The sequence below is a fragment of the Trachurus japonicus genome, chromosome 22, assembly GCF_045865225.1.
Source record: "Trachurus japonicus isolate A0001 chromosome 22, Traja_1.0".
NCBI lineage: Eukaryota > Metazoa > Chordata > Actinopteri > Carangiformes > Carangidae > Trachurus > Trachurus japonicus.
In genome coordinates, this window is record NC_140928.1 from 13,134,195 (window position 1) to 13,148,095 (window position 13,901).

General features: G+C 44.6%; 1 protein-coding gene across 1 annotated transcript in view; it reads left to right on the forward strand.

The window, feature by feature from the left end:
• spred1 (sprouty related EVH1 domain containing 1) overlaps window positions 1-13,901 on the forward strand; it is a 33,009-nt gene that overhangs the window by 13,380 nt on the left and 5,728 nt on the right. Inside the window, exons 3-4 of the mRNA XM_085768305.1 lie at window positions 3,881-4,049; window positions 7,857-7,903. Coding sequence (XP_085624431.1) covers window positions 3,881-4,049; window positions 7,857-7,903 — 216 coding nt within the window. The remainder of the gene's footprint in view (window positions 1-3,880; window positions 4,050-7,856; window positions 7,904-13,901) is intronic.

Consider the following 13,901-nt stretch of genomic DNA (forward strand, 5'->3'; position numbering starts at 1 on the left):
AAGCGCAAATGGTTGGCATTTTGCTTGAAAGAAGAGCCAACTAATAATTGGCCGACTAAATAATAAGAATAGCTGCTGATTCTTGATTTCTGTCAATGAGCTATCAATCATCTTATCAATGAACTGACCGCTCGTTCCAGTTCTTCCTCCCAGCCTCTTTGGTCTACAAGCACAATTTGGCAGTATTTTCCATATGAATTACATTATGGATTCAAAAAGCTTGTAAATCAGCTGCTCTTTTGTAAATGTGACACGCTGTGGAAGACCCGAACCATCCAGTCGTTTTATCTTTTTTTTTTTAAACCCATTTTTGACACCCTGCATAACATGCGCCCATCAAAACATCTCAGCTGCAAACTGCAGGGTCATTTCTGTGTCTTGACAATCAGCGAGGCTTCAAAAGATCAAGTTATATGTTGTAGTTCTAATCCGTATGGCTTATGCTGTAGTGTCTGTAAAACTCATGACCTACTTGTCACACACTCATTTTGTGTTGTAGATGTAAAACAGATCCAGTAGATGCACTGGGATAATCTTGGTCTGCCGTAATGAGAGTGTGTGTGTGTGTGTTTGTGTGTGTCAGATGCCAGGAGACAGAGGAGGCCACCATGATGCACAGAGTCTGGTGGCTCCTGACTATCTGACGTTAGAGGCTTGTTACAGCAGGGCGTCTAAATCACCTCTTTATAAAATCTTCTTTGACCGAAGACATTTTATGTGTGTTTTTTTGTTTATGGCATGTTTGTGTTTTGCGCGTTGCTATCCAAGCGCGTGTGTGGCACAGGAAAGGGTGTGACGGGAATGCTGTTGTTCAGACAGGCTATAGACATGGCTCAGAGACCCTGGCAACTGTTCTGGGATGTGGTAAAACACCCCCATCATCGCCAGAGTCTACCCCCAACTACCACAACAAACACCCAGCCATATGTAGATCTGCCGGGATACCACCCATTGCCAGGGTGTTGGCGTGAACCACAGCCTTGCCGACAGTCTGAGGGCATCGGAAGAAGAGAGGCAGAATGATGAGTCCAGGAAAAACAACACAGCAACAGACAGAACCACATAAGAACAGCCTTAGCCATAGTCAGAAAAAACACATGGCAAAATCAGTACTTGTTACGACAGTATTGTTTTAAACAGCAGTGAGAGTGTTTTGATTTCAGAGGCGAATGAAAGACTGTAATTATGTTGTATGAAGAATGTTGAAAACTAGAAAAAAAATGCCTGTTGAGAAGCGTCCCGAATGTTTGCAAGGTGGTTGTTTGGCTTGAGTTGTTCTTGTGTAATTCACAGAACAGGGAAACTAGTCTCCCATCATGTTGTAGATACATTATACATTTTCTTTATAAGGGATACCATTTCCGTGCTGTAATCCAGCCAGAAATGAACAGAATAGAGAAGCACAATGACATGCACCATCCCCGATAGGAACCTGAGCTAGATGGAGGAAAACAGATTAGAGATGCAGTTATTTTGAAATCAAAAAAAAAAAGCCACGATTTCGGCTGGTAGAAACATGGTGATTGGGGTGCATAAGATATGAGAGGAATCAGGGAAAGAGATGTGGGTGTAGTCAAAGAGCAGGAAACAGAGGTGCAACCAGATAGGCGGGAGACGGAAGAAGAGAAGTGGAGGGGATCTGTCTATAAGCGCAGTGATGCGGCACAGAGTGTACTGGTGATGACTCAGCTGGCTCTCTCCATATAGCTACCAATCACTTTCCTCCATGCCCCCTCCCTCCTCTCTTTTTCTCTCTCTCTCTCTTGCTCTTGTGCTCTCTCCCTCTCTCTCACTCAGATTCTCTGACTCTTAAAAACTACAGATCTAATTAGTCGATGATTACTTAACATACAGGCTCTCAGATTATGACAAATCTCTGGCTAAACTCTCTGACACTCCACCTCACTTCCTGTTGTTCATAGTCTGTGACTCCTTTTGATTAATATGGCTGTGTATGTGGTGTCGACAAGGTTTACTCTAAATAGTTTTGCTTTGAGGCAAGGGCCCACCGGATAGAGTTGTTTGCTTCTACTGTTAACTGTTTACTGTTAACTTTGTTTACTGTTAACTTTGTCAAATGATGTGCCGACTAACCCTTGCCATCAAAATATTATATTACACTAGCTTTAGGTTTTCAGTGAGGAGATACGTTTACGTACCATCTTTCTGTCGTGGGTATCTATGTTTTTTATACACCAATACGCATGACTTTCACAAGCTTAAAGCAAGCATTACTATATTCCAAGATAGTTAAGATAATGATATAATGCTTTTATTCCAAGCCTTTCCGCTCTCACGCCATCGCCTTATTACTCTCTCACTCTCACCTCCGTCTTGTCTCTCTGTCCCTGTCCTCCTCTAACATCTCCTGCCTCCTCTCCCTTCCTGTGTCTCTTTCTGTCAGGGGGGGCTCCTCCTCCTGTTTCTTTTCTCTGAGCACAGTGTGGAATGTGGTGTTAAGTATCGTCCTTCCATGCAACTGTGATACTTCCTCCTCTGTCGGCCTCGCTGTGCGCTCACCTTACCTGCTCTGGCTCCATTCAGTCTCGCCTCCACAATCAGCCCCAGAGGCACAGAGAGGACCCGCCACCCCCCCACCACCACCGCACCCACTCTCCACCACACCTCACCCTGCCACCCAAACCCCACCCCCAAACTCCTTGCCTCACCATCCTCCTCACATCCATCCTTCGTTTCATCCGCCGCCTCTGGGTAAACACATGGGCTTAATCCTTGCCCCTCCGTCTTGGGGAGACTTGTTTGCACTGGTGACATGAGGGCAGATACGATGAGACTTTTTTTTTTTACCACATCCACATTCAGAAAAAAAATGACATTACACTATACTCGCAGTCGTATCAAATACTGTAAAAGGCGACTCTCGTTCAGACTTTAAGAATGAAATGTAGACCAGTGCGCTCCCGCTCTGACACACGCATATCGCATATCATCAACCTCTCGTACAGCTGCCACATATCAGCGCCTTAAAGCGTGCATGTTGACTGTTGCCCAGATCCAGGGGGAACGGTGCCATCTGCTTTCGGCCGTCGAGTGTTGGTTTGCGACTGTTATCCTCTGACAAGGCATTTGCACTGCAAAGATGCACAGTGTAGCACTTGGGTCATTGAGCTTGTCATCACACCAGCTCTTGTGCTCACGCATTCTCTCACGCAGCTCACCATGCGCATACCCGCTCACACATTCACACCCCATTAAGCCACCTCTCGTGCACGTTGGTTAAAAAAAAAAAAAAAAAAAAAAAACCCCTCAAAGACTGTAATGGCCGTCTCTCATTTCATTTAATCTGCCTAGAGGAAGGCCGGGAGGCGGCCCAGTAGCCCTGATTAATAATAGGCTTTGGAAACACAGTCTCTCTCTGCCACACACTTGGGTTGCCTGGTTCCAAAACATACTCAGCCCCCCTTCTTCTACCACCACCGCTGCTCTCCAACTTTATCATCATCTGTAATGAAAACCCCACCATTTAGAATGTGTTTTACAAATTATCCCAAAAAGTATGTGAAATTATTGGGCTCGGGATGAGTTTTTTTTCTTCTTCTTTCTGTCGTAGAAGCTCTGGAGTTATGCGTAGCTGCAGATGCAGGCCTCTTCCCGCATTCTTTCTCTCTTTTTCTCGTACTCACGTTGTAGTGGAATGATAGAATGTGACACATTTAAACAGCTTAGGGAGAGGAATCAGATGAGGGATTTACATGTGTGTTCCCCACTGAGTCTCATCAACATCAGGCAGCCTTTAAATTATGCAGTTTCTAGTCTGCATACTAACAACTTATAGTTTGACCAAGTGGAATTGCAACCACACAACTTTTTATTATTATTTTCTCTCCTCATCCAAATACTTGTGTTTTTGTGTTGTTAGGTTGTCCTGGAGTGTGTCCTACAGAAAGGGCTGGTGTACAACAAGGTCAACCCCATCTTCCACCACTGGAGAATCAACGATAAGAAGTTTGGACTGACCTTCCAGAGCCCTGCTGACGCCCGTGCCTTTGACCGGGGCATACGGCGGGCCATTGAGGACATCAACCAAGGTGGGCGGGAGTGTATGTGTGTGTGTGTGTGTGTGTTGGCCCATTGTTAATGGTGCCTGCATGTGTGAGTTTGAAGCAGGTCAAACCAGATAACAAAGTCAATAGCAACTCAGCGGAACGCACCTTAACTTAAAAATCAAGCAGCCACCATCTGCTGTTGTTTCCGTATCATAACATCAGGCCAGCCCACAGATTTCTTTTTTTTTTTCCACTACCCTCACCCCCATTCACCCTCTCACACTATCAACAAAACACCCGGTTTGTTTGGAATTCCCTTTAAGAGGTTGCACTACACTATGCAAGTTGGCAGGCATCCAATACGCGTAAAATAATATGGGTGTATGTGTATGAATGTGACATGCGTTCTACTGCTGTGAGTCGACAGCCAGTATTCCTGCTTGTCTGTCACCGGCTTGTAATGGCTGACCTAGCATCTGTTGTAGGAGAGATGCATAGCATTGATTAATGTTGAAGACCTCCCCCTCCCCCCTCCCCCACCCCCAACCTACCTGTTCACTCACCCAAGCATGACCCCTCGTGCTTTATCTTATCAGTGCCAGCTGCCCAGATAAACTCTCCACTTCCTGTAGAGACTGGCAGGGCAGCGCTGTGCCCAGGTTAGTGGATGATATAGGACGGGAAAAGGAGGGCTGGTTAGACGGAGCGGTTGAGACATAGAATAGATGGCAACTTGAGATAGGGGCAGAGCTTTCGTCAGACGAAACATGACCAGGTGGGGCTTCTGTGCTGCTCACACTTGGAAGTAAGTTTAAAGACTGGCTAGGCTTGTCTTAAAAAAAAAAAACAGATAGGGCTCGGTCCAGCTGAGTATAATGTGGCATTTGTACATATTTTTAAGCTAAACTCGATATATTACACTTGGGTGGAGTTGGGTCCTGATAAGCATTGCTTTTCAGTGCAGTGCCAGAGGTTGCAAAGTCATCCAATTAGCAGGAGAATCGCCAGCTCAGCAATCTGCCACCCAGCCCCATGTTACACAAGAGGCTGGCTGGCTGGCTGGCTGGCTGGGGAGCTATAATCTCCTTTACTCTCTAGACCTAGGAACCCTGGGGAGCATAGAGTAGGTACAGCAGAACATATCGTAAAGGCTTATCACTGCTGGGCATCAGTCGCTTCTTGCCCACAACCTATTATCTGAGATTTGAACTTCCTGGGCACAAGTCCACACATTGTCTAGGTAAAAGGTAATCATGGGCAACAACTGCAGGGCCAGGTTTGCACATACTGTATGTTTTTTTTTCTGTGAGTTTCTCATGATGAACAAAAGCAATGAACATCATCATAAAATACTTTTATTAATGAGGGCTTGAAGTAAAAGAGACTTTTGCACACCTTAAAGTTGGACAGGTGTGTGGGAGAAGATCAAAGGCTGACACAGTGAATCAGAATAAACTGATGAAGGTCTGAGGACTGTTGTTTTGAATAAATCCAGATCGCAACTGAAGACTGTGTGTGAGAGAGCACATAACGGAGGTAATTCGTTAGGGCTGATTGGTTGACGTGAGAGCTAGTTGGCTTGTGTTGTTTTGATTCAATTAACATATTAGTTGAATGACACAAAGTAAAAAAAATCTCAAAATTGACAATTTCCAAATGTAAATATCTGTTGGATTCATGATCTTTTAGAAATTGCGAATAGACTAATTGACTCCTCACCCAGAGGCTATTCATTTTCTGTCTGTTTGTAAATGCTTCAACTCTTTTTTTCCTGTGAATGTCAGCTACAGCAGGTGATGGTGAGCTTCATCTCCCCAGTGCCTGCACTTCTTTATCCATCTCTCTCTCTCTCTCTCTCTCTTTCCCCTGCTGTCCTCTCCTCCCTCTGTTCTCTCCTCTCTCCTGGCATCTTCTGTATTCTGCCAGTGTTGTGTAATGCCTCTCCTCAGCACAGGCAGGCAGGTTCTTCTGTATTCCTATTGCATCGTTCTGTGCTGGACTGCTGCGTGAATGTGCGTGGGGAGAGAAGAGGCAGCGAGAGAGAATATGTTTTGTGTGTGTGTGTGTGTGTGTGTGTGTGAGAGAGAGAGAGAGAGAGGGAGAGAGAGTGAGAGAGAGCGCACGTGTGTGTATCAGTCTTGCAGTCCTCTGTTGCCATGGCAATGCCGGGCACATGGCTGAAGCAGCTTTGCGGCCCAGCACTGCCAGAGTCGTGCTGCAGGAAGCTTCTTTCTCCCAGTAGTGCAGAAATGCGCGTACACACACACACACACACACACACACACACACACACACACACACACACACACACACACACACACACACACACCTTCCTCCATGTGATTTAGAGACAGACAGACAGACTGATGGACAGACTGTGTTTAACACAAGCCACAGTGAATTCTTCTGTCCTCTCTATGGCAGATACAGCCATGTATCCCACCCTGAATGCAGTCAGGCTGACTTATGCCTCTGTGCTTCAAATGAGGGCTCACTGATCCTAATTAAGTCAAGCTAAGTTTTAAAAAAGACCCACTTGATGCCCCAGGTAAAAACAGTTTCCCAATGGAAATGGTTCAATCCCTGTTTTCTTCAGCTTTGCTAAGACCCTAGCCTCAACCATTTCCTGTTCTATTAAGTTTCCTTAAGAGTTTTCTGTTGCCATGAATATGCTCAAAACTTTGCTTTGTTTTCATCAGTCATACTAGTCTGAATACCAATACATGTGGTAATAATAACAACCTCTACTTTAATCTCAGTGGGACACACAAGTAAATTGTCCTATTGTAACATTCTTGTGTTATTTTTGTCACTTTTCTTAATACATACGCTCTGTAGAGAAAATCCAAAAACCTTTACTTTACTCTTTCAGTTAGATTGATAATTAGACAATGAATGAAGGACTGATGGAATTGCAGTAATGGCCATGTTACAGATATATCTAGGTAGTTATTACATATATCAGAATACTTGTTAGATCCATTATTGCAGTCTTGCTGGAAATTAGCAGCCCGGTTCTTATTAATGTATAAAATTTCCACCCTTTTATTAGTAGAAAAGGTTTTTAACAAATCAGCATTTTGTGTAAAAAAATACCAGTAACATTAGTGTCCCTGCTCAGGTTACACCAATCCACAGAACCCGTTTAATTCCCAGTGGTAATGAAAAGCTGTAACATGGTCAGCCTGATACCTGAAACATAAGCTCTGACTCCAGCATCAGCAGACAAGGTGTTTTGGATGTGGAAATGGCACATGGCGTTTTAGTCGAGGTTGGGGTTACATTATTCTAGGCATGCATATTTCATTAACTTCTGTGTCCCCCACTGACCCAAAGCAGTTTTCATTTCCCCATTACACAGAGTGGGAGGAAAGCAGAAGTCTTTGGCCTGTTCTGCCCTGACAAAGATCAACCCTGTGAATCTCTTGTGCGTTGTAGAGGAGATGTCACTCACTGGCCATGAAATAGTTTGGATGAACATAGTATAAATTATAAGAAATGTAGCTTAGGTTTAAAAAATATCCTGTTGGTTGCGTGTGTTTGTACAAGTAAGTGAAAGACTATAATTTAGAATTAACTGGTTTTCCACAAGGTTTTGCCCCCTAGTGGTGCAAAAACAAGTCTTTTTATATTTTTTATTTGTAAAGCAAATTGAGCAAAGACACTATAAATGGTGCTGTGGATATGTGCAGTTTTTGTGTGTTGTGCTGTTACATAGGTTGTGTGCTTTTGATACACAATTGATCTAAGATTTTATTCATTTATTTAATTGCAACCGTATGTATTGGCTTGAGTGTATTAAATTATCAAGATGTATATCTAATCTCCTTTCCTCCCTCTCTTCTCCAGGTTGTCGGTCGTTTGGGGAAGGGGATGCTCCTGAGGATGGACTACCGGTGAGTGAGATAACAACTAAGAGGTTATAGTATGAAGAAAATGTGTTTCGGTGTGTTGGGTAAAAATCATTTTGTGTGTTCTTGATGTTTACAGTGCATTTTTGCTAGAAAAGCTTAAACACGCTGATAATTCTTTAATCAACCCTCTATGTATTTTGGAGCGCGAAAGGGTCAATTAAAGTGTTTATAGAGTACCTACTGTATGTTTTTATAAAGTTACATTTATTACTCAACTCTCCCTGGCTATTAAATAGGAAGCAGGTCGTGGCTGGAACCTGAGCCATATGTTTGAGACACGATGTGCCCCAGTCAGCCGCTGACACCTGCCTTTGTTTTCTAACAGTTGTTCTTAGAGATTTACAGGTGTTTAACCAGTGCCAGCCAGACCCTGAGGTGAAGCTGGGTGTTGGCCAGCAAATGTGCTGGAGCAAGTTGAGCTGTCTCTATCAATCTAACTTGGTAGCTGTCACTCTTGTTACAATAGATGCTGATGTAATAACTATTGCCCCGGGAACTGGTTGTTCAAAGGCAGCTTGGCAAAAATGCCCCATGATTTGAATGTTCTCCAGCCTGAATGTGTTTCCTCATGTGTTTGGCCTCCTTTTGTTGACGGGTTGTGAACTGTTCCCGGCGCATTATGTTAAGAGTTGTACGTGGCGTGCGGTGCCGTACCGACTGTCGACATGTACTATGGTTAAGACTGAGCGCGGTGTTCTCTGTAGCCGAGAATGGCAGCAGGTATATAGTTCAAGTCTACACACCCATGTTCATTTGTTTTAGATATCAGGCCTGTTACAGCAACGTCAGTCACCTGTTCTACTTAGGATTGTAAAGTAGGTGAAAAGACACATTAGGTGGGTGGGAGGCCAGTTCTTGTAAAAGCTCATCTACAGCAAGTGATAAGAAATACAGGAACCTCTGCAACTCTGCTGTAATATAATCCAACACATACGAATGTCCTCCAATTGGTGCTACCTTTGTGAAACTTAATAATGACTGTTGACACTGTGTATTGATTTAACCCAGGTCATTTTTCATGCTGTAGTTTGTGGTTTACACAAAAGTACATCTTCAAAAATAGTCGCCTGAACAAGTGTTTGTTGTTGGGTTGTTGTATAGCAGTGTGTGGTGCTGTTAAAGTACCCCACCGCTTTACATGGATGCAAACAGCGCGCCGAAAAGCGAAACTCGCTTTTTTCATGACCAATTAGGTGACTTGTGTGAATCGTTCAGATCCGAAGAGTTTTTGTTTTTTGAGGGGAGGGGGGGGGGGTCTCAGCGTCTCAGCTGGGGTCAGTAAAATGTTTTTCTAACAGGCTGACAGTGACAATCACGTGAAACTGAGGCGAACTCATTCATGGTTGTCTCTGATTATACTGATAACAGCCGACCTCCAATGTAGACGCGCGACGTGCGCGCTCATTAAAGCGGCGCGTATCCGCGTGCAGTCGGTGCGACGGCGACGCCGTTTTTTTCCCCCGTGCACCGTGGAGCTGTGGCCGCGGACATGCACGGTTCCCTACGTTGCTGTGTCAGGCAGGTGTTTCCACGGAGCTCTGCCCCGTTTCAGAGGTGAAGGAAGCCCTGAGTGGAAAGACGTCGCCTCCGCGATGTAGAATGTGTTCAATTATAGTGAAACTAACACATTATATAGGCCTATATGTCCATTACACACGGAATGACACATCCCATGTCTTTATTTATTCAGTTTATTTTAATAGTAATAATTATGACTAACATTCAGTGAAGACCTAAAAATCATCTCCAAAATGGAAATATTGCAAAGGTTTTTGTTTTTTTTTAAGCATTTTTAATATAGAAATGTTGGCCTTCTGAAAACTATGTCTATCTATATGCACTCAATACTTGGTTGGGGTTGAACTACTGGAAATTGCCTTTCCATGATATTGTAATGTACTTATTTGTTAATGGTGAGCACCCACCCCCGACCCCCCCACCCCCAGGGAAATTCCTCTCTTTTTTGGTCCTGACCCGTTTGCATCCCTGGCTTTAACAAACTGCCCTGATCTTGTTTTTGACAACACACTACACTCCTCCAATGACTTAGTTTTGAGCAATGAGTTCATTTCATATGCCAGAGTCTTGTCATCATCACCTTTGACCTGCCTCGTGTCTGACACGCTGTATGATGTGGAGCAGAAGTGCATTGAAGGAGGGAGAGCCGCCACGTTCCTGTTCCTGTGGCGAAGTTCCTCTTTAAGGAATCAGCCTGAACATACAGGAAATCCAATGGCACCACTGTTGCTAGGCAGCGGGGGTGGGGGGTGGGGGGTGGGGTGGATGGCTTGGTTGGGTGGTTGGGTGGGTGGGGGTGGGAGGGGGGGAGGGAGGGTGGGGTGTTCACAAGGTTCAGCAAGTGAGCCACCGAGGGTGTCACCATGGTGATTTGGCATCCGAATGTTGCGGTCTGAGACCTGGGCTACAGAGAAAGAGAAGTGAACCAGTGGCAAGTGCTGCAGCCAGAGAGCTAGCAAATACCACCACACTACAAGGTGTGACATTACAGTAGCTGTCAATTCACACCACCAGTGTACACTTCACCAGATAGAATAGGCTCCCTAAAGCATATACAGCCTCATGGAATATGGTGTATTAAAAACGTCCTTATAAACCCTTGTGTTTGGGCCTTTAGTTTGAGTTATAAACAGTTCACTTTGTCCTGAGTAGTTGTGACCTTGTTGAGAAAACAGAACTAGCATGAGAGGTCACTGTCATGCTTTTTTTTTTTTTTTAAAGATGACTCATTACCTTCAGACTTTCCTTTAAAAGAAAAAAAAAAAAAGATGAAATAAATCTAGAAATCTGACACTTACACACATTTGGCTTGTGTGTGTTTGTGTGTGAGCAGGGTCATCAGTTCATTTGTGTGTGATGTGTATGTCACTGTTGTACATGCGTTCAAGACGGTCTTCTTCACCCACATCCGGCTCACTGAGGCTCCGCGCCCATTTATGTTGCCGTTTTCATATGCTCACCACAGACATCCCCTCACTCAGAAACAAACACATGATGCACATTATATATGCATACGCAACATATTTCACCCATCTTAAAAAAAGGTGCTTGCACAATATCTTACTCAGCTGTGACGATCCACTGCCAGGAATAATGCCACACGACCACAGTCCTTCCGCTAGTACTGTGTTTTTTTCTTCTTTCTTTTTGAATGCCAGAGGAAAACATCCGCATCTAATTTAGCACTGGCAGGAAGTTTTCTCTTATCAGTTTAGTACACAGAGGTTTTGTTGTTTCGTTGACTCACTCAAAGCAGAAACTTTGAGACTGGTTTGGTGTGGCTTGGCTTCATAGGTTTACATAAAGCACCTTGCAGCCAGTAAAGGTGGCTGGTTCAAAGGAATAGTTTGGCATTTTGGTGGGCATGTGATATTACATATTAAACCACAACTTTACAGTTCAATTTTTAAACAGATTAAATGATCAAGATTTAATGTGTTAATCAGTGTGTTAGAGATGCTGGTTGGCCGATTTTGTTACCACAGCACAAAGTGAGACTAGGTGTTTCCTTCTGTTTCTCGTCTTAATGCTAAGCTAAACCGACTGGCTTCTGACTGTGTCTTCATCTTTAGCATTCAGGCATATGAGTGTTATGATCTGCTTGTGTAACTGTTGGCAAAAAAAAAAGAGGATAAGCGTATTTCCCATTACTTTAAGGGATATGTGAGGACTGGAACTTGGCTGTACTACTTTGTTTTTAAGTTAACGAGACCCAGAGATAAGCACTACTCAAGATTTGCCTCATTTGAGCCGAGCGTGAGAAACGCATACATTCACAGCCATGAGCAGTTTGGTCGCCGTTGATCGGACCTCTGAACATGCACATCATCTTTTCTTCTCCAGTCTTTCTCTCTAACGCAGAGAGAGCCAGTACACTGAGTGGCTTTTCAGTATGTGGGCCGACCCCAGCCTTCCCTGTCCTGAGCCCCTGTGCCTTTGAGGGCGGAAGTGCACGGATCCCTGATGTTGGTGTGGAGCCAGGTTGCCCATGGCTCCCACCACCTCCACCCGGCTCCCCTCCATCCCTCCCATCTCCTCTTCTCTTCCCTTCCCTTCCCTTGCTCTCCTCTCCTCCCTCACCCAGCCACATCTCTAGGGCCAGATCAGCTCCAGATTGGCCCCCACGCATGCCTTTGAATGGTGGGGCTTAGGCAAGCGCTTTAAAAGGAAGCCCAAGTCTGTTTCCCATTTCGCCCCCCCACCTCTCCACCCCTCGCTCCTTTCTCTCTTTCTCTCACATACACACACAGCTGTCATCTGGCTTTTTAAGTTCTGCGCTGCATTTCTCCAGCTGGAGCTGGTTTATGACATTCCCTCGGCAGACTCTTTGGCCTCTTGCTCTCTTTCTCCCGTTCTCTCTCTCTCTTACACACACACACACACACACACACACACACACACATGAATACAACACAAACTCATTTTTTCCTGTTCTGTTCTTTCTCTTCTCTCCCTCCACTGTCTCCTATTCCTCACATTCCCCTGCAGACGCTGTGGATGTGTGTTACACCACTTGGTATGTTTGGAGGCAAAGAGGGAGCAAAGTCACACACGCACACATACACACACCATGTGTTAGCAGTCTAGAGGTGGAGGAGGGAGGGGAGGGGGGGGGCAAGCGGAGGAGAGAGAGGGAAAAAAAAGAAGAGAAAGAGAGGGAAAAAAAGAAGTCAAAGGAAGCATCTCTTAGCAACCACAGGACAGTAATTACTGTAGCAGCAGCTGGGAGCACACCAGATTTCCGCTGTGCGTTAAAGCACTGGCGTGGGCTACTTTACACACGGCACTGACTAACCAGAGCCAGCAGCCTCCTCCACATGCAGAGCAGAGAGAGGGAGAGAGAGAAAGAGAGAGAGGGTGGGAGAAGGAGAAGAGAGGAGGACTAACCCTGCCTTGATGAGGTCGGGGTGAGTGTGGGAAAAGAGGGGACAGCTAGCCAGTGTGTACATGGCTTGAATACAGTTGGATGGTATGATTGTACACGTGGAGATGCCTCAGCGTGTGTCCATCCACGTTTGTGTAATTTCCGAGAGTGGGACTCTTAAGAATGAAATAACCCCGAAGATCTGGCTCGTTTTCAAACAGTCGCTCCATAAACGAACGCAGCGCTGAGAGCGATGACACAATTTGAAGTTTAAGGCATTGAATTAGTTCAACTGTAATTCTCTTTATTTTCATGTAATTCATAATGTGGCGTGGTGCTGGGTGTGCGAACAAGCTGGAAGTTGTGCAGATGGTCGTCCTGAAATAATGCTGGACATAAAATATCATCACAAGGCTCTTGATTTAATAACCGACTCTCCTCCCCCGTCTCTCATCACCTCTGCACGCATGAATCATGAAATAGCCATCACTTCTAATTTTGTTGCCATGAGCACTGAAGTATTGGACGGTTTCTATTGGATCTATAACTATTTATTTTATACGTGTGGATGTGTAGAAATGTTTGTTTTTTTTGCAGTGTTTCATTCTGTCTGTGGCATTCACAAGATGTTATTTATAGACATCTCATCCTGATTGATGTCAACAGTAAGCTTCCCTCTTGTAATTATGAGATTGGCGTGAGGTGGAGGGAACGTTCGCTCACATTCGCTTTTCCTCGCACGATTTCCAACATTTCCTAAATTCTCCTTTTTGTTTGAGTGTTTCAATAGCCTCTTTTTTTTAGGCCTGTGTTTGTAGATTTTACATCAGTTAAAATGTTTGTGGGAACACATGCAAGGCTGATGGGAACTCTGAGTTCTTAACAGAAGGGCCTTGAGTCATCACCACATAGCACAGTCATTTGGCCAAGTGTGGGTGCGGGATGCCCCCTGGTGGTTGCGAGTGGAACACACACACAGCCTACACACCTAGAGTGAAAACGGAACTGATCAACCATTAGTTCATCTGACTGTTACAGTAACATAGATTGTGAAAGTGATAGCAACCAGTTGTTTTGTATTCTTTGTATGCTGTTGAG